General features: G+C 41.6%; 1 protein-coding gene across 5 annotated transcripts in view; it reads left to right on the forward strand.

Moving 5' to 3' along the window:
* The first annotated feature begins 544 nt into the window (after positions 1-544).
* LOC111261068 (uncharacterized) overlaps positions 545-21,876 on the forward strand; it is a 51,097-nt gene continuing 29,765 nt past the window's right edge. For 3 of the 5 annotated variants that reach the window (XM_022834288.2, XM_022834292.2, XM_022834291.2), the window contains exons 1-3: positions 545-1,910; positions 2,973-3,508; positions 3,586-3,635. In XM_022834288.2, coding sequence (XP_022690023.1) covers positions 3,618-3,635 — 18 coding nt within the window. In that variant the 5' untranslated portion in view covers positions 545-1,910; positions 2,973-3,508; positions 3,586-3,617. Of the gene's footprint in view, positions 1,911-2,430; positions 3,509-3,582; positions 3,636-21,876 lie in introns of those variants that run through there. The other 2 variants (XM_022834289.2, XM_022834290.2) reach the window with 2 other exon arrangements.

Consider the following 21,876-nt stretch of genomic DNA (forward strand, 5'->3'; position numbering starts at 1 on the left):
AATGTTCCTTCCCTCAGTAACAACCCTCTAGTAGGACTGTGGCGAGAGGGTGGCTAGAGTGCAGGCGCCCGTGGACGCTTTACTCCTGCTGCTGGTTCTGGTGTTTTTGCTTGTGCCAGGACATGTTTCGCTCACAGGACGATGGTAAACGGAGCCCCTCGATAGTTACTGGGTCGCATAAGGGACCGGTGTGTCGGTAGTCACTGTAGTTGTTGTGCTATGAGAGTGTAGAGTGTATGAGAAAAGAAGAAGAATGAAGGGCCGGGGGGAGGGGGTGCGATGTTGTATATACAGCTGCACTCGGTGTTGGAGCAGGAGCAGCTGAGTGCGGCTGCTTGGGTGAGCCATTGAGTTGGGCGCCGCGGCCACCCGGCATTGCACTAGTGGTAACAGCAGCCGTTGCCGTTGCCGCCGACGCTTTCCCTACACTAACACAAAGACAGGCAGACACATCGAAAAGCGGAGGGACAGCCAAGTTGTACGGGGTTCCGCCCGCTGCCGCTGCCGCCGTACCACTATGACCCCCCCCCCCCCACGATCCTCTCACAGTATTGAGACAGACGGCCACCATAGAGATTAGCGCTAGCAGCAGTCCGTAGCTGCGGACAGTATCAGCCAACCAGTCAGTCGGTAGATGCCTTCTCTTTGCCTGAAAGCCTATTAACAGAAGACAGAGACTCCGAAAGAGGGAAATAGAATTTCGCAAGTACAACTGTAGCGGATAGTAATAATAACCATAATAGTAGAGAATCGGTAAAGAAAGAGGTTCCTCTCTTTAGCCAGCGAAGAAGGCACAGCAGGTTCTGCGATGCGAGCTCCGTTTGGGTTAGGTCCGTGAGGGGCTTGTCGTTCACGTTTAGAAATCGATGGCAGTAACCATTTGAGTGTAACCATAACAAGTTCTTGTCGAATGTGCGCGTCAATTCAAGAGTATAAGCCGATTCGCGCAGCAGTGGTTCGTGTGTTTTTATTTCTAAAGAAGAATCATTCTGCACTGGTGTTACAGCGTTTTGTGATCGAGTCAGAAAGGACGGCGGCCATCTGTGTGAACACGTACGTTCATTAGACAGAAGGACTTCGCAGACTAGACAGAAGGAAATACTTGACAGTAGCAGTAGTAGTGTTGGAACGAGGTCTGTCTGCGTTTACCTGCTGCCTAGAACCTGCCGCAGGCTAAGGAACAGAAAGTGTCGGGCCAACGAACAGGACTTACAATTTGCTGTGCTTGCTAGCATCTTCGTTGGTGGACTGTAGTCGACCATATGGTTTCGCTCGTGGGGGACGAAAACTGCGTTCTACGCTATCGTTTGTAACAACGGAAGCCGTTGTTGTAGCCACGATGCTACAGAGTGCTATAGTACGATGATCGGCGCCATCGCGACCGTTGCGCGGCAAACCACTTCGCACGTCAACGATCGGCGACAGTACAACCCGAAATAGAGAAAGAAAGAGGACAGCAAAAGTCTGTTGGTGCAGATTCATGCTCTGTCCAGCGTTCTGTTGCTATTGCGGCAGCAGCGGCCACTGTCAATATATAAGTAATGCCATTTCAATCGCCGCAGCTGTCATAAGCAACAGTACAATCGGCAGCAACTCTACTTAGCATCACACTTCCAGTGCCACAGCGCGGGAGTTAAGGTAACTGCAGCGGCGAGAGCACGTTGCTTTCGACTCCGTCACGGCTGGTGGTATGACACGAAACTGCGTAGCCGGAGCAACTGTGGACGGACGGACGCTGCCAGTAGTAGTCAGCGAGTAGTCAAGTGTAGTGTGGCGTGGCGGCACAAAACACACATAGACAATAAAGGCCGACAGACAAACAGCCAGGTAGTTATACTGGCAGATAAAAACGACGCGCACTTACACAAACAGTCACTGTGACGCTGGACTAACAGCAGCAGTAGTAAGTGGTAAGTAGCGTGCGCTGATGCCGCTCGCTTCCTTCTGTTGCTCACGGCATCTGTACGCTAGCGGTAGCTGTTGCCGTAGTGAACGACACAACGCAACATGGCGCTGTGAACTATGAATGAGCGCCGCCGTTCAACTGACACGGTTGCCGTAACTTAATTTTACTATATATATATATATATATTAGAGTATTATCCTTTGAGATTGAGGCAGCAGACAGCGCCGACTAGCGTAGGTGTAACTGTTTCAGCTATCCTACTACAGCAAAGATAACAGCAGGATCAACCGCAGCATCGGCACCATAGGTAACTTGCTGCTGCTGCTGCTGCTGCTGATCGCCTGCCTGCGCTCACGGCCGACGTCATTTAGCCAAGAAGAGGAGGAATCGGTGGTCGGCTGTCGTAGGCAAGAGCGAACGGCAGCAGCAGCACAACTTACCTCATCCCTTCGTTCTTTCCCTCCCTCCTGCATTATTATTGTTAGGGGACCCGCCATAGTCATAGCCATCGCAACGGCTCTAGCAGCAGTGAGGAACAGACAACGGAACTGGTAAATTGTTGCCAATTGCTGCTCAGCCACTTGGCACGGCCAGTAGCGCAGCTTAACGGCCGAATACTACGGCAACGGCGACGCAGTTGTAAGCTACAAGGCAGCTTTAGCTGTCAATATCCACGGCAGCAGCAGCGGCGGCAAAGAACTGCAACACTTCTGCAGTTCCCGGCCCAGTTCTGTTACGTACGGCACAGAGCGAGTGGCTGCCTAGAAAGCCAACTAGCTAGCGTGCGAGCTGGCTGGCTGGATGGCTGAAGCAGGTGTCAGAATATTATATATACATATATGACAATTATTATTATCATCAATGTACGTATATTGACAAAACAAGCAGCAAAGTACCTCTGGCGTGTGGTCGAAGTGTTGTCGTTGGTCTACTTTTTCTTTGACACCGTTTCTAGGTAGCTAAAAAAACGCATAGAACTGGTTTCTTTATACGCTAGCTTCCTACTACATTGTGTAAACGTCAGTTGAGTACCCTAGCGGAGTGAGTTGGTGCCTGCTGTTTTCAGGAGTTAACGCCGAACGGAAATGTTCTGCATAGACGACGTCCTGCAACAGTTCGGGAATAAACTAAGAGTGTTTCCGTGAAGCCAATTTGGTGCTATCAGACATAACAAGTTTTACTGTTTTAATGCAGTCGTGAACGTGACGTTGTATTTACTACCTTGTTCAAATGCTTGTCCCGTTGAAAAGAGTTCAAGGAAAGGTGTAACTTACTATCTAAAAGGATATATCTACGTTACAACGGTGTTGGTGTTTAGTAAGGCCTGTTGTGATACAGAGGAGCACAATCGAGCAAGCGGAGGATTGTATTAGTGAAGAAAGCACCAGTTGCGTGCAAGGTCAAGGCTGTCGTGCAGCACGCCACCCCTGTCTTCATTGTTGGTGGGGCGTTATAGGTGCTTGATGTAGGTGCACGAGCCCGGCTTGAGTTAGCGTGTAATTTGTGCTCTACACTTGGACAAAAACGTCGTCGATTCTACGTCGAGAACGGTCATGGATGGCCTTTTGTTGTAGGCCTTCTAATACTCTAACGTGAGGAAAGGTATGGTAGGTGGCAATCAAACAACACTAATCGAGTTATTGGTTCGGTTATCACTAATTGTTGTTGTTTTTCAGCAGCACCAGCAACACGGCAACAACTCTGCTCCATAATGTCATCGGCAAGAGAGGTATGAATAAGTTTTGTACGAAGTTTCGATACGTGAATAGCACTAACGAATAATATACTTAGACGCTGAAGTTTGGCATTATACTATTACTATTATTATACCAATCTCTACACCCATAAATAGTCCTACACAAGTATAATAACTTCGTATGTAATTTCCTTTATATCCACGGCATATACCGTAGGCTACCCCCCCCCCCCCCGCCCCCGCCCAAGCCAAGTTACCCTGGTCCGCTCAGTAACTGTAATACTACAATGGAGCAATGGCTCTTTGGAATAAAACGTGCGCTATTAGTCCATACGAGACCAAAAATAGAAAGCTTGCTAAAGCGCAGACACATAGACGTATCATTGTATCCTATTTTTGTACTCTATTATACTAGATCAGACCATAAGAGGAGATATTGTACTTCTACCTTGTGACTACACGTACATGACCGCGCCTTGTGATGTGCAACGTACTGTGCAGAATGAAGGCCGGGACTTATAAACGCGAATCCTTATATTCTACGATAGGGTTACGTTTAATTGTAAGAGTGATCTAACGAATTCTCCGTTATATGAAAATGCTAACTTCATAATGTAGCAGCACAGGTACCTAATAATGTATCTCACCCACATCTAAGTTTTTATTTATGTTAAAAAAAAATTGTTGTCGACAATTATTAAGATGTATTTAACGTACGTTTAGCACCTCGAAGTAGCTGAATACCATGTGAATGTGGGTGAGACTCGCACGTTACTTCTCTCGCTTTCACTAAAGATCTCACGCAATAAATCGTAATATAAAACTATTCTTGGTTCTCTGATGTCCTTCAAATCCCAATTTATCCTCTCGGTAGAGCTTCAATAGGTTCAATGAACAGATGAATAACTAAGAAATTCGAGATTTCTAAACTAATAACGCCGTTATGGATACACGTTTTAAACATTTGGAAAGTGTATCTATCCTATATATCTGCTATCTTCAAGGCATCTACCTAACTTGTGCTTTTAAGGTGGGTCTTTGTCCTTATAAATGGCAATAGCGAGGCTGAAGCTAAAGTGCTCGACCTTAGCCCCAAGCTAGGCCAGTCAAAGTAAATCAGCGAATACTGCTCTGCTTCAGTAGATTTCAATGTCCACATTGAGTGTATCGCTTATAGATCTAAACGTTGCGAGCTGTTACTTGCGCAGTAAATGTCTAGGTGCTGAAGTGCTAAAAGCGCCCGTATGGAAATTTAAAGGCAGACTGTCTAATTTATTGAACCTCGTTACCAGACTCAAGTTGGGCTGGGTGAACGAATACTACGAGAAGCATAGCTGACTGTAAGAAAAAGTGTAGAAACTATAGAGCTTCAGCACATCTACGTAGATCGAATGAATTCAACAAAATGTATATCTAATGCCGCAAGATTTGCTGTTATAGCGAAGTTTTTATCCTTAAAGTATTGATCAAAAGTAGAAAAAGCAACCACCCAGAGTGAGGTCAATAATAACCTTTCGCTAACGTTACAGTCAATTTCTGTGATACTATAAAGGAGAAAATACTTGGATAAGTTTTTTTTTTTGTTTAACACAGAGATTTAGTGCCATTTGCTTCATTGTGGTTATACTTATAATGAAACCCTATTGGATATTTCCGTCTTCCCAGGTAAATGCTCTATTCGTTAAAAAAAGTCTTCCAGTCCTCCATGAATGTGCTCCGTACTTGACGAGGTACACAAGCAATGTGTCGTAGTACGTGACGTTTGTAGAAATGTGTGAGGCATTATGGACAGTAGACACACCTGTCAGAAAGTTGTTTATTATGCATTTTATGACACAACTTCGTCGTTTTTTGTACACTCGGATCCATTCCGCACACGCGAAGATGTACAGCACGTTTGGGCATTGTTTAGCGGTCATAGCCTCCGGTTCTCAATTCACAGCCGTCAAGTATTACAGCTTTTATGAGACAGGAAATCGATGTTAGACGCTAGTGCAGATAATGTACTATGGTGTTATGCCGTTCTCATTTTATGCATGATGTGCAATGTAAGATAAATAGGCTCATTTATGTTGACAATAAAGATATAGGCAGAGGTATAAACAAGATATTACCTGTTTCTAATACAGTTTAAATAGATGCTGCCCTTTCTGAAGAAAAATGGCTAGCTCGATACAAGGGATTCCACCGGTATCTGATTTCCTGCTGGAAGCATTGAAGGGCTTGTTCTAAAATCAACACTGAACATTTGCTTGGTCTAGGTGGCAAAATATGCCATTATGTCCACCTTACGCTTTTTCGTTGTGAGTCAAGCAACTAATAAGTTGTTTCGTATCTTCATTCAAACTCGACTGTTACAGAAATCAAAGCGGGTTCCCGACAGTTCAGTCATTGAAACGTGGTGCGTTTTGCTTATTTCACAAACATTTGTTGGTTTATCTTGGGGACTCTCGAAAGCTACCTTTTGACACCATTGAAATTTTGCATATATTTTCTCATAGGGAGTACCCCTCCAGCGATCCTCCTGCTATTTTCGCCCTCGACTTTTTCACCAAGGTTAACTCTTGTTGCGAGCGGCTACGGTATAGTTTTATGACAATAACCTTCTACTTTGAATGTTTACAGATGGATATAGGCACCCAGGTAACATAAAAAAGTACTACTACTATAAAGAATTGCGAGTGCTCCGTGATTACACCATCGTTGTCTGTATATGAAGTTGAAGTCATGCCAACTGGACACTCCTTAACATTTAGATTTCGTATGTTGTGTCGTTGATACCCACTACCTGTGCAGATCTATATCTGGGTGGGACGTAATGAGTACTGACCTGATTTTTAGGCAGATTGTTACTTTGTGAAGAAATTAACAGCAAAGAAATATGATGATAGACAAAAAAGGAGTGAGTAATTTTCGTTATTTTCTCGTAGCGGCCTGTACATGGCCTCAGGGTACCGTTCCGGGTTGTCTAGCCCCATGTCTTACCATGATATTGGAAAATTGTTAAGAGGCGCAATGACACGTCTTCAATAGCTGGATCATCAAGCTCGAGACAAGGTGCTTTCGATAGCTCGACTGATAGTTCAGATGAAGGTAGGCGGAATTGATCTTGCCACTACTAAGAAAAGATAGAAATGTCGAGAAGCGGCCGGTATAACTATAGGATTTTTATCCTAATGGTGGCTGCTTGTTGCTACAATATCTGTTTTTGCGTTTTCTCTAGTTGTGACTCTTTTAGGAGTTTAACTAACGACCGCCTCTGATATCATTAAACAATGCTGTACCTCTAAGTCTAGTGTATCATTATTATTGCACACTCGAACTGTTGTTAGGTGCAGCAGAGTGATTTGAGGTCCACGAAGTGAGGATGTACGTTCATATATGGAAATGGCTTAATCTATTTTAGATTTTATCGCAATGTTGTGCAGATCTGATAGATAGCATGACTGTATTTTTAAAAAATCAAAAAACGACCCTAATACTAAATTATGTTCGTTAACTATAAACTGCGAAATATCCTTCAAAACATTTATTTTGTCTTGTGGGTACGTTCAGCCCATAGATAATTAGTCAGGTTTTTCTGTTTACTGAACTCAATAAACTTCAATAGTGTGTGAGCATACAGAGGCCTTAAGATGCGTAATGTTTGTACACTTTGTACTTTATGTACAGCTGAACCCATTTGACGGGTCTTTGTTGAAGCATCGAAAAGCACTTATTAACTCTCTGTGCGTTTGACAATGGATGGAACAAGACTAAAATTTTCGATTTATATCAATAGTAAAAACTCCTTGTATATATGTATATAAAAATAACCTACTTGACACACGGTTTGGACAGCGAAAGAGCTTCTGAGTCACTAACTTCTGAGTGTGATCTTTCGTTCCGGCTGACTGCCGTTGTTTGTCACGGTTTTCCGCAAGTACGTGTTTTAGCGACCTAACCTCGCAAGATCCAGGTTTCGCTGTGCGAACTTTGAAGGCTGTGAGTCACAAAGAAAAAGAACCCCTCTTTGACTTTTAGTAAGGTACATGAGTAGCTGGTTTGCTGTTCGTTGCTTATTGTCCGTTAAAGTAACGGGCATACGTTTATCAAAGACAAATGAGTTTAGGACAAATGCGAACTATCTAACGTAATAAAAATCTTGAAGGAATAGTAAATTAACTAACGGGCCTTTCGGGTTTCCTTATTGCTTCGCACACGATCACGGCCTGAAATCCGAGAGAACCGTCCGCCGCCGTTGTAAATGTAGGAACACCACAGACGCAGCGATAAATTAGAATAGGACCCAAAAACCAAATCGTAAACGCAATAATCGTCAATGATATCTTGGGCATAGACGTGCGTGGTTGCAATCGCATCGAAGCACTGTACAGGGAGGTCTTATTTAAATTTCTATGCATTTTTGTTGCTTTTTATAAACTGTAGAAGTTTTCAATACAAACCGTCGTTACCCATAAGGTCGCTAGAAAAACGCAGGGAAGTTTTCTGACTTAAATTCACAACACACTTACTAACAAGTAGGTTTTTAGTCGATGTCGCTTTTCTGTGGGAGCACCCGTAGAGACGATGTCTTGAGAATCCTGCTAACCCGATCGACAGACGATAAGCCATCACAAAGCCGTCTTGTATCTGCTATTTGGTTAATTCTTTGGAAAAAAGAGATGCATGCAATATTTCCGTCAAAAGAGATTGAGGTGCCAAAGTGTTAGTTAGTGGAAAAATGGCGGGAAGAAGGCTATGCTCTGATTAAATATTAAACCTGTTTGCAGGGTTAATACGACATTGTGTCAAATGTGCGTTCGTAGGTTAAGCAATTAGTTCCAGCCGTTGTACAAACAATAAGAGTAAGGCTTTTATATGACATTATTGGAGCCTATGAAACTATAGTTCAATAGATCATTCGTACAAACACTTCCCTTTGACGCAGATATTTTGGCTCCAATCAGCTACTAAGTGTTTGGCATTGTTCAAGTCATAATTATGCAAAACGCGACTTTATGCAAATTGAACAAAGTTTATCACGTAGTTTGTCTTCATTCTATGCGGTGCAAATGAATGTTCATGTAATACGGCTTAGTTCAAAACAATAAAACGGAAACCAGGAAGCAGTATTTAAGAGGACATTGAGTCTTGGTTGAAATCGTGAATCGTCCTCAGGAGATTAAAAAAATATGTCCTTTGAGATGAAAATCTTTGAATTGATTTTTTTTTTTTTGAAGTAAGCCATCACTGTTTGAATCTGTAAAGCGCAGACTAATACGTCGCATCGACAAATCGTCAAATTTTGTCAGTCATCTACATAAGGGATTCCATACCCTATAGTTAGAATTCCGCAACTTCTACAATCTCAATAAAGATGTATCAAACACCTTAATTATATATTGGTTTTCCATAAACAACGATGAACGCCAATTTCTAACAGACCACCCGATGGACACAAGAACCTATAGGGATTTGCAAGCATTGCAGAGTTTTCCAGCGATTGGTTTATTGCTGCAGTTAGCTATTATCTAGCTTTTGTGCTAAAATGGCACTAACATTTTTATATAATGATCCACAAAACATGCGAGACGAGTGCCCGCTATGATGTATTCAGTTTTGTCTGCAATTGTCCTGATCACTAGCGTATACTTGGGAAAGATTTTTAGAGCTTTTTTTTTGCATCAGTCGATCCGTGTGTCGCTCGCTTTCCCTAAACTATTACATATATTAACGGCATCCACAGGACCCAAGTGCGACTTATTAACCGCTCTTCCGTTTATAATCTTATTATATATTGTGATTATTTTTATACTGCATACACGCGCCACACTGGCTCTCTGACAGATAGCCAGTGGCGGTTTTCCGAAAAGCATACGAAAAAGATCTATCGAAGAAGCGAAATGTAAACAGCAAAACAAAAAAAACAGCAGTAAACATCATTTCTGAAATCAGCTAGATCTAAGATCTGACAGTTTGAGGCCGTGAAGATCAGTTACCATTCTATTTGGAAGGGCAATGTACACTTGGTTCTTCACAAAAAGGTGAACCTATTTGAATGAAGATTTCCCTTGACTTATACTCTGAGTTATACTAGTTGTCTACCGGTATACTGTTTGGCTAGCTTCCGGCGTGATTGGCAGTCACATAAAAGCGTTCTCAACCACGAGAAATCACATTAGCACTTCGGATGCAGCTCTCTATGTATTACAGGACTTTACTCTCAAGGTTCAAGTTTATTAGTTACTAGAACGGATATCAGAAGAAATCCACTCTCGAAGTAAATTAATAGACCATACCTGTTAATGTCACATCTATCTTTCCATTATTTATTTATAGAATGTTTACGGAGAATTTACGATACAATAGTTCTTACTCGAAGATATGCTTCTTAGTTGATAGATCGTGCTGGATGGTTGTGGTGTTGTTAATCAGGTCTATAAAGTAATAGTGTGTGTTTGAATGACTGCACGATAGACATAAGGTCGACTGATGAAAAGCATATTTACTTTTGTTCTTATGTATACGACAGCCATCGACGACTACGCGATTCAATTTATTTCGCCAGTAAATCTGCCAGCAAAAAAATGTGTATACCTCTTGCGCGGGTCACGTTTATCAGTAAGACGCGCACTGTTTTTGTCTGACTGATGATTGCCTTTGTAGGTGGCAGCCGAGTGAAGTGTAATATGGCCAGTTATTAGGCTATTTATTTCGTTGGGACTCATGTAAGAAACATCCATGGAAGCAGAACTTCCGGAAGTCCGCTGGACAACAGCATCGATTTATTCTGTCAAGCTGCAATGATCGCGAGTAGCAAATGTGATTATAGAAATAAGCGGCCCGTATAATACTGAAAATTGAAATTTAACCTGAAAAAAACTGGTTAGATGACCCTTATATTTCGAGTTCTATGTTCAATATCGCCATTAGGTATAGTTTCATCAGACAGACGGCTAGCTCCTGCCAGCACAAGATGAAGCCTGCTTACGACTAGACAACCTGATGAAAGCAGGTTGTCAGCATCCGACATATAATTTTGTTGTCTGCTTCTGCTTTTGGGGTTACATGCGTGCCTGAAGTCAATAACAATAACTCTACCGCAGGCTATTGATCATAAGATAGAATCAGATGTATTCGTCGGAATATGTGTCAGATAAATATCGTTAATAAATCTTTTTGACCTCTAATAAACTTTTTGAAATAAGTATGGACTACCTTCCGTTATTATTATATTTTACTAGTAACGTACATGTAATTTTTATGCAATGCATGACCTCGCGGTTCACACAGTCAGCAAACGACAAATCCAAATATCCTTCCCTTCAACAGGTCGATCTTAAACGGTTTTTGTTAGACTATTCTATCTATTCTTCACCATTACGTATCGTTTGAAGCTAGCTGGTTTTATATAACTTTATCTATACATATATATAGTCCTTCATATTGTGTAAGAGGTATACACTATACTACGATACAAAAGAAAAAGCTATTTAAGCGGTTGCCTTACTTGTCAGTCTCTAGCATCAAAATCTGCTATTTGTTTGACTAAACCCGCTTCACCTTTGTTCGGCAATGGAGCTAGATGGCTAGCTATCTATGGCTAATAAAGAGGGCACGGCACTTTAGATCATTCCCTAAATTCGTAAATTCTTTCCAACATTCGTAGCGGACATCATCATTCCCCAGAGTAGATTCATCCGGCAGTACTGTCAACGATCCGAAGACCAGTGACCACAATGGCAATGACTCTGACCCTTTGCTTTTTTGCATACTTTCTTAGCTCACCTTTCTCCACTTGAGCATATCACTTCGTTAACTAGCCGCTTAGAGATGGCTGCTGACGTTTGTTGCGCTGTGCTCCTTGAGGCCACTTCGCAAGCAACTTACAGTCAGTTAGCAACAAAAACCATCTTTTTGCGAACATCGCCTCACACGATCGGCCCTACACGATTCCGACATTGAATTGTGCCCTTACGCTCGGCGCACAGGTTCTTCTTTGCGTACCTCGCCACCTGAGCACCCTGTCATGATTCCTCCAAGAGCTAATACTACCGCTGCGATTTCTGTAGCGATTCCAGTGCCCGTACTGGTCATAATGGCGCGTTGTTCGAACAATTCGCAGAGACTTCCTCCTTTTTACCCCCCGGCCATGCTCTCCTTACCTCTTCTTCTGCCACTTGTTCATCGTCATTTTTTCTTGACTTCTTCGTCGCCGTTATGCAGCTGAAACGAATCTCAAAGTGATTGGTGCGTGTCTGGTGATCGGTGTCTTTTTTCTCGACAAAATGCCGATTGTTAGTGGGTTCGCAAGGGGCATTTTAACCTGAGAGCCAGTTTGCTCAAAGGATCAGTGGCCACAGATCCCACAAACAGCGCTATCACTTCTGCTGTTTATTCTTTGCCATGCAATAGGGATCAGTCGATTTGCAAATTGGGTACTAGCCTATTGAGCAGTGAGCACGGGGCCTCCGTTGTTCGTTCCCTGTTGCCTGACGCCGTTGGGCAGATGAATTCCGCGAGATTTCGCGGAATTCGAGCCCAAAATTCCATTTTGGGATTACTGAGCTACAACGACAGGCATTGATGCTGTGGAAATCTAGCGGGTTAAAATCCGCCATATTGGTTGGCTAGCTTCCGCTGACAGGCGGTGATGCCGCCGATCACTCAATACATTTATTTCTTGGCCCTTTTTTTACTGAAATGTAATCATGTCACGTGATGTGAGTGGGAGGGAGTCTCAAGAACGTAGCAGACCAGTAGAGAAAGAAGGACGATGGCGTTATTTGGAAAAAAATCTGCAAAGTCACCATTAAGTAGCCGACGTTTATAAATAGCGACGATACCTCTACTCACTAAAGGGGCCTTTTCAATACATTGAATTCTTGTCAAACACATAATTCCGTCTTTCAGTGCTCTGTAAGCTTTGCTGAAGCAGGGACCGCTAAACGTGTTTATACCACTGCAGATATATAGACTTGATGAAATAGTCGTGGATAACGTAGAATCCGGTCACTGAAAACATGCGTCAAAGTGAACTATGTGCATGTTGCAATGTGTCACGATGTTTGTTTCTATTTCCAGAAAAACGGAACTCAATCCAGCTACCAGAGACGTTATGAAGCATCCCTAATAGAGTATGACCGTTTTCTCTTTGAATTATTTACGTGCGAACGGATAGTATAGAGATTGAAGCCCTTATAAGTCAAAAAAGTCTATTATACATAATTAATTTATACTCGTTTTAACTTAATAACCATGTGCCTTTACTTTTCTCGTGGAATTGGGTCTTTCAGATCAACGTTTTGTGATATATGTTGACGTAAGAGGGCATATTACGCAAGTTTACAGTTTTGTTAGGACTTTGTGGTAATGGTTATGAGCACTCGTAGAAAATATTTTCACTACGCGAGTATTACAACAAAAATGTAATCTTTTCGAGCCTGAGGACTAACCCGTAATGCAGCAGAACAGGAAAGGCATTCATATGGGCCTTATTATAAAAGTAAAACATCGTGCTGGAATAACAGGTACTATGAAACCGCCTGAAGGTTTCTTGTGATACATGACATCAGGTCGGTAAGCTGGACCAAGTTAACCTGTTTCAGGGTAGCTGATTCAATCCACATACAGTTTCCACTTATTCCTATAATAAGTAAAACTTATTCCCATATTTTGCTGCGCATTTGTAACCGTGTTAATGTTATATTATACACGAACAACCTAGACTTCGTTATCGTTTGACTTGAAAAACATTGTAACGGGGAGAGCTTTCACCATATTTATCACCTTTACACGCAGTCAATGTTATCCAGCTTTAATTAACGCAACAAAACAAACTCAGCTCTGTTGAATAGCATCGATTTCGCTTATATAGATCAACCAAGCTTTTCTTTCTAGTGTCGCAGGACGAAAATACCTACCAGAAAATAGAGGCCAACTTATCATTCGGGATAGTTCCGAGCCAGCTTCCGCGGAAAATGACGAGTCCTGCGATTTTCTCTCTTACTTTTGTGCGTCTCAATAATATTTCAGCGTATAGGACGTCGGAACGGGTCAACAATCAATAAGCTTATCAGGCCAAACTAATATTTCCATATTTAATTTTTCGAACGAAGATACGGAAGAAAAACTATCGGCTTTCGCATTAAAAGTTTTAGATACGACAGGCCCAATCTCTCCCTGCGCTGCTATGGTTGCTGATTGTCGGAAGGCTTAGGCTATTTGACTGTTAAAGCCATATTTCTTTAAAGTTCTTTTCTCACCATTATCAAAGTGGTTGTTCCAGCCTGTTGCCGAAATGATTTCAGGAATGAATATTGCTGCCGAAACCAGTAGATTCTAGCGCTGTCTATTGGAACGGTGACGTTACGCAAACGAAACGTCGTGCTCCTGAAGAGTCCTATTATTATTTATGTCAACCTAACAATAATTGCATTAGAAAGATAAACATCGACAGAGTCAAAGCAATATTTGCTGCAATAGCGACGTCAAGAAGAAGCACGTCTGCTACTGTCCAGCCGGAACACGATAATAAAACTTCGAGAAGGCGCCGAGCAGTTCGTACTTTGCAACTTTACGGCAAATATGACGTCGACGTCTTCCAAACAACAACAAAAATAAGTTCACTTTGACCTTTTAGAACCAATAACGTGTTTCAGTTATGGGGCTCTTAATATCCCGCAATATGGATACTCGAACTTGGCCGTGTCACACGCTCCAACGCTATATGCGTATACGTTTACTAATAGAAAACTGTGCCAGCATAATTTGTATAGTCGGGACGTAGTACGGCAACGAATGGAAATTCAATGTAGGTTATATGATGAGATATTATAGTAGGCAGTAGCTGTAAACACGCCTCCTTTACACATGATGTTAAGGTGCTATTTGGTAAGAAAGCTACAGGTCACACATATATCTTTCCAAGATACTCTTTCCATTTAGATATGTGTTTTAGGCAATCTGAGAAAGTCCAAGCGTACAGTTGTCATTGATTGCCGTTTTTCCGGGAAATACGTGCGCACCAGTAATTTGATTTCATTTTTCTTCAACGTTTTAAAGTCTTAGTTTCTATCTATACGATGCCAATACAAAGACTTCATACTACAGGTTTGTGTTTTGGCGATTACTATGAACTTCAATTGATCACCAGGCTACTCCTGACAGAATATTCGTATACAATAATCTCGTCTATTATTCATAGAGCTATAAACGCATGCTACATAATAGTAGTAATAAATGTAAAAAGGTTTTGTTGTTGTTGTTGTCTTGGTTTTTACTAATATTTTAATAATTTTGTTTACTCTACACCAAAGGAGTATGACAACTAATATTAACAATAATGAAAATATTATAGCGAGAATCGTGCTTTGACGTCTCCCGTAAATTGCCGGCGCTGGTCCGCTGGACGACCATAGCACAGAAGTGACGATGGTAAATAATGCGCGCTGATAACTAGTTACTTGGACAAGAGCGGAGGCTCCAGTGTCGCAGGGCCAACAGGTCATAGAAATGCGTGGAAAACAACATGCTATATTCAGTTCGACTTTCGTGCACACCATATTTTTGTGTCTCAAAGTGTACTACGATGATGAGTCTACAAACGATACGAAACGTTCCAACAAGTAAACATACATTTATACAACAAAAGAAGATGTAGGATGATGAATAAATTAAAACCTAACCCACTTGCCCTACCTCTAGTTCCCTGTACTGCTCGGTCAATATATATACGCTCGTCCATATATATATATATTACGAGATAAAGAAACGCAAATATGACTTTCTGAAATCTTACTAATTAATTATCTTGGACCCACTTAATCTGTACACCTCACTATGTAGATCAACAGTGCAATACGCTTGTAAGCGTCATTTGCAGGAAGCCCTTTGTTTGTTGCATAGACGGTACTATACAGACACTGCAAGTTCTCTCTCTCTCTCTTTATATATATATATATATAGGCGACGTCGCTATTGTAAGCGCAAATGAAGTTGATGAACGGGTTACTCGTCACTTTGGCTGGTTGGGTTGACTATCCGTGAAAATACATTTCCCTCAACATTTCATTGACTCCTGACCGATTGGATTGTAAACGTCTGCTTCAAGCCGGTGCAGACACGGACTGGGGACAAGCAGCAGTCGAAAGAGAAATGACATTTTGTCATCGATAAGACTGTACGTACGTCATGTATGCGATGCGGGCCTTCAGACAACTAGCACGCATTCAAGGTCGATCAGATCCGAATAAATCTATAAATGATAACTTCTTACTCACAACGGATACAATGTGCCATTGATGATGGGCGTCCTGATAGGCCATTAATAATAAAGGTGTAAGATAAAACCTCGAATGTTGTGCGCTTTCTCGAGCCCTTGTTGGCCTCGTCTTTTTGACCACATACTCACATTAGCATTAGGATTTTTCCGCACTTTACTAAAACACTAGCTAGTTCCTTCCAGATGTGTTCTTATCGATTTTATTGTTATCAAGTTGAAATATAGTAAAATCATAGGGTAACAGCAATGGATCTCGATGTGCGAAATGCAACTTTGCGAATGGAAAGGTTTATGTTTAGTAAGTGAAAACTGAATTAATGAAGCATATGCGTTCAATATATAAGTTGGTGTTTACAAAAGTTAACGCTTCTGTACAGAAGAGTGAAGGGAAGCACAATGATTTTTTATTCGGAATCACAGCTTTTTCGTATTAATCCACCGTTTTTGTAATTCACTACGAAAAAGCTATGCAAATATCTGTAAACCAAAAATGAAGAAATACAAGACAACAATACAAAGCGACATCCTTACCTCACCGACGCATCAGTCGAAGAGGCCCTAATCTATGATTTACACATCTTCTAATCTGGACTCTACAGATCCGTATGGCAGTCATTATCTCCACTGGCGGAAATGTTCGACTGGTATATTTTTACTCGTCTATTTCAAAATGACAGTTAACTTGTGCTTCATTCCATAAAGCGAGTGATTGCAGTGATGTTGAAATATTTATCAGCATTGCATGTAGAGAACTGTCTCCCTCTACGCGCTCATTGACGGGCTGGCTGACTGACAAGCCAGCGAACGCTTTGACGTTGACGTAGCAATATAACTATACCACTGATACGGCCATGCAACAGACATGACGAACGCATCGGTTTGATCTGGCGAAGCATCAAGCTACCCTTTTATTGCTACTTTATGTTCTCCGTAGTGGCAATGAAAAGAAAACGCCCCGAATTGTATTTTCTGTTTTCAATAAGGTATTGTAGATAGTAATGCAATAAGCTACGCCATACTGTGTTTGACCTTGAAATTTATAAAGCGAGTGGTTAACTGGTCGCACAATAATTCCATATTTCATGGCAATTGAACACTGCACACGAATGCGTATAGCAGCACATGTGTCTGCGAAGGCTTTTCTGCACGCTAAACAGAACCCAGTTTTACGATCCTCGTTCTATTTGTGCTGACGTTGCGGACCTCATCTTTCCATGCAAACTACGTGCTATATGAAAAAACTATGTAATACAAGATATGAGTAGTGATGTGAAATTTATTTCTTCCTCGGATACATACGTACGATAACTAATAAAGGACGATTGGAAACAAAACGTGTTATAGTATGATGTAACTTATGATCAGCTTTTATATTGTGCACGATTTTAATATGTATCCTTAGCAGGCTTGTTGTCTTAACAATTCAAACTCATGTGTACGAGGAATGATATTGTTAGATATCACACCGGGCTACGCCAATACAACATTGGCACAAGATTACCGTTGAGCGTTACGCATGCAAGCACCCGTCGTAGTCGTACTAAGCTTCTATTACAGGCAAAGTATTGTCCTTACTGACGCCGTTAGTTACGAGCAGCCGTACTGGTAGCCTTTGTATATTTTATTGCATCAGAGTAAGAGGTTGGTCAAGCCCATGGCCACGCTCAGACAACGTTTCAACATAGACTGTTCTTGTGAAGTCAGGTCCTATTGGCGACGGAACACTGTGCCCGACACGCTTTCGTCGTCGTTGTTGTTGAAGGTACGGAAAATTCTCACATTCTTATAGCTTAGTATTTATTTAGACGTGTACTCAGCTAACAGAGCCTAATTGAAACGGCTATGACCTTTTATCCACTTCAAATGCTCTAACTTTCATTGGAGGTCATTTCAAAATATCAACCCGTGTTTACCGAGCAAAAAACGCGCCTGACCAAAGGGCACTTGGTTAGAAAAAGAAAGCACTGTCTAATGAAGAAAAATATTGAATAAGTTATTAATGGCGTTCCATACATCCGACAGACTACAAAATTAATAAAAATAGTGGGAAGTCTCGTTTATTAACGTACGGACTTGAGTGAGAACCACTGTTTAGGCAATTTTGCGGAAATGAACTTATATCAGGCATTCAATTCAGTATTCGTAAAACTATGCCGTCGATACGGAGAAAGATCATTGGACGGTGGGCAAAATTGATTGACACAGAACTTGCAAGTTCTGCTCATCTGTAGCGGTTATCGCGTTGAAAAACGATTATGCAACAAAGCTTCATTTCGTCTATTGAGAATGAATCGTCAGCGATGGTGTTCGCTGGTATTTATTACAAGGCACGCCTCATTGCATCGTCTCTATGCCTCTCCTGTTCCGGGCCTGCTTAGCCCTGTCTGTCGGTGTCCAAATGTACAAGCAATAAATGCAGACGCGAAAATAGCCGTTGGCCAGTATACAATTTATTACACAGAGTGGAGAAGAAGCCCATGATATAAGGGAGAGCTTCGGCCTGGTGCACTCGGTACACCCAATTGAAGTGTTTTTGACATAGCGCCATGCTGAAGGTTTCTTTAATAGAACAGCTCATCGAGATGAGTCATCGTCTGATGTCAGAACACCACGACGGGGGAGTACACGACTTAATGCAAAGCCGTCCCCTCTGGGGAAAGCAGGGATGAGTTGAGGGGGTTGGCACTCTGCAAGAGGTTCGTTGTCGCCCATCAGCTGCCTGTTCCCGGTCCAAAGGCGAACGTTGTTGCCTGTGATACGATCGGAAAGAACTCACCGCGTTTGCCATCTACTTTTCGAAAATTCGGTATTCGCAGTTCAACTTGTGTTTATATTACGGTATCGTACTATGATGTTAAAATCGGCGTATAATTTATCGGACTAGTGTTATCGCCGGCAGTGTATAGCTGATATATTTATACAAATATGTATTATCCACATGTATTAGAGTAATGATACAGATAGAAAAAAATGATGAGGCGGTGCAGTAGCATAGCAAAATCGAATGGCCCAACTAATGAGTAGTAAATAAAAATTGTGTTGCCGAAAATTGTGCTGCAATAAGGCGCGTTTTTCGAAAAAGAAACTTGTGCCATTCCCCATTATAGCGCCTTGTATGTGGGTATGCATTCTGAATTTCGTATTTGTTTGCAATGCCTGGTATATACATTAGTTCTGTATACGAAGTACTCGTAATAAACATGATGCATATAAATACAGCAGGCGCACTTACGGACCTCAAGCATATATTGGGCTTATATTGCAGAACTTTATTCACTAATAGGAAAGTCCCTTTTAATACGGGGATGAGTCACTGGCTTGCCATGTGTGTTCGCGGGTAATGTCGTAAAAGATTTACGGTCTTAATCTTACAGAATGAATTTCAGTACCGTTCCTATCAACTTATGTATAGTACAAATAATGCATGATAACTTGAAGCTTGTTTTGGACTAAAATGAAAAAGGTGCCATTCAGCACTACTAGAATCTGAAATCTGCAATAGTCGACACAATTACGTGTACGTTTTGATACGGATAGCGATTTTCTCGCAATTGTCTTAATTGCTTTCCTCCAGCATCTCTATATCTTCCTGACATTTAGGCCTCTGCATAAACGTAGAGGCTACTAAATAAAAGCACTCAAAATTAGTACAGTCTTCAATTGCACTTCTAAGGTGATAAAGAATTTCTCGCGGCGTGATTTGAGATCACATTGTTTGCTGAGTTATCACGTTAACCTCATCCCGAGTATACGAGACTGCTGACTAACTTTATCAGGGCACTATATAACTGCCGCAAAAGTAATTTTCCACTGAGTCCCGTCGTAAATAAATAGCTAATTTTTTTTTTCACTTGATTGAGTTCGCCCTAGGGAAAAAAATTCTAGGCTTGTTCATGCGCACAGATCGAAGTTACCCGTTAGCCTTGAGCATGTTCGGCTCCAAATCGTGGCTGCAGAGTTGTCCTGTGAAGGATATAAACCCGAAGGTGGATTTTTTTTGTTTCAAGAAAAGGAAGTAGTTCACATAGAGTGACAACGAGATGCACCGGACCTTTTTAAATCTACAGTAGCTGTCGAATGAGTAGTGTAGAAGTGGTTGGCCTACTCTCGAGGAGGAGGCCTCGGGCGTTACGACCTATATGAGATCAACGAAACACGTGGGTATGTGGAAGGCAACCCTACATAAGCATTCGATTTTTTCTGATTAGATTAAAGAATTAGGTACTTGATTAAAAAACGCCGGATTTTGGATTAGATGTTTTGTTTTTCCTGCCATATACACTCCAACGTTATTGCCCTGGACCATCTTTCATATCGCGTTTTGTTTCATGTATGTAATGAAGACGTTCCCTTTTGATGATAGTTCAGAAACATATATATGCATGAATCATCAGAGAGCATGGATGCTCTGCTCTGGAAGGATCGCAATATAAATTATACACTTAGCAAAATACTGGGAAAGTGTGATAGAAAAGTAACAAACTGTGCATAATTTCACGAATTATGATTTGTGTATAAATGTGTTCCTTCAAAAATTTTTAAAAACCCATATAGATTTGCAAGATCCGATATATGTAGAACAGATAGATTTACGGGGCCGATAGAGACAGGAACAACGGTAGGAAGAGTTTTGATTTCTCTTCAGCGATACTCCTGACCTGCAGCTGCGTCAGGTTCTACCTGAATAGCATAGGTCTGTAAAGTTGCTACGAACTAAAAAAAGTACGATGATACAGTGCGTCTTGTTGAGCTTCATCTGCAACAGCCCCTCGCGAAAATCAGGCCCTCTTTTGCTTGAGCAGGCTTCCTTTGTACAACGCTATAACTTAGACATTGCACAAAGGTAAACTTTCTAACCCGCTAAATGTGGGCCAATTTCTAAGGAGCTAAATAGCTCAAAACTGTCCGTCTGCTTTTAAGTCAAACACACTTATCCACATTTTTCAGATAGCATTCCATGTACTAGAAATATATACATTCAATTTGGCATATTAAGATTTCTCTGCTATTCTATGCCATACATGCGACGGCTTCACGACCCTGGCTAAAGCTAACGTCACACGATGGTTCCTGAAACAGTCAATCTGGGGTGCACAAAATTATTCAGGACTTACCAATGATCGCATTACACATTATACACGATGTCACCGCTATTATTCAATTAGAATTCGAAACGCCTTTCAAAGTTTAAGGCGGCAATTCAAACAAAGAAACCTTTTCGAACTCCAAATCACAAGATGAGGCCATACAAAAAGCAAGCTATCCAATGATAACGGAGGTCTGTCTCATGCTCCTGGTAGCTAGTAACTTACTAGCAAACCTAACCTTCACATATACGTGTATATTATAACACATAATTATAGCTGTTAAGCAAAAGTAAAGAAAGAAAATTCGTTTGTTTGCATTTTCGCGCAGTCATCAAGTGTAATTTGTCTTCAAGGGTCCGAAGTGACGACGACAACCTCACCACAAGTCGATCTGTCTCGCCGCTGGCAATTTCCCTTGTGAGATGAACCAGCCTTTCGACCGGACAAGAGCTAACAAACATGGCGCCATTTTTGCGAAGTAAACCGAAGACGATTCTAAATGCATCTTCGTAAAAAGAGCCGCCACGCTTCCTCCAAATGAAAAAAAAAACTTTCCTGTTTCGTCTTTGTTCCTGTCGACTATAACGCGTAGGCCTCGAATAACGTTGACATGAGTCGATGTTTTCGCGTAGATTCAAAACAAATCCCGTTTCAGCTCTCCAATGAGATTGGCTAAAGAGATTAAATAGACTTGCATCTCGGCAGATTATGCGCCTTGCCCAACGCTTCATGGGCTCTTTAGTTAGATACTCTTGACTTAGGCAGAAAAAGTTCTCGCTAAAACGGACGAACGATGTACGCATGCGTGTCTTATTTAGCCCAACTACTGGTTGGGTTGATTATTTCATAACTGCGTTACGATCGCTTTCACGATTTCGTCTGCTGAATGAACATTCTGACCGTATGATAGCGTCCATTGTAC

The sequence above is a fragment of the Varroa jacobsoni genome, unplaced genomic scaffold (genome assembly GCF_002532875.2).
Source record: "Varroa jacobsoni isolate VJ856 unplaced genomic scaffold, vjacob_1.0 scaffold_517, whole genome shotgun sequence".
Taxonomy (NCBI): Eukaryota; Metazoa; Arthropoda; class Arachnida; order Mesostigmata; family Varroidae; genus Varroa; species Varroa jacobsoni.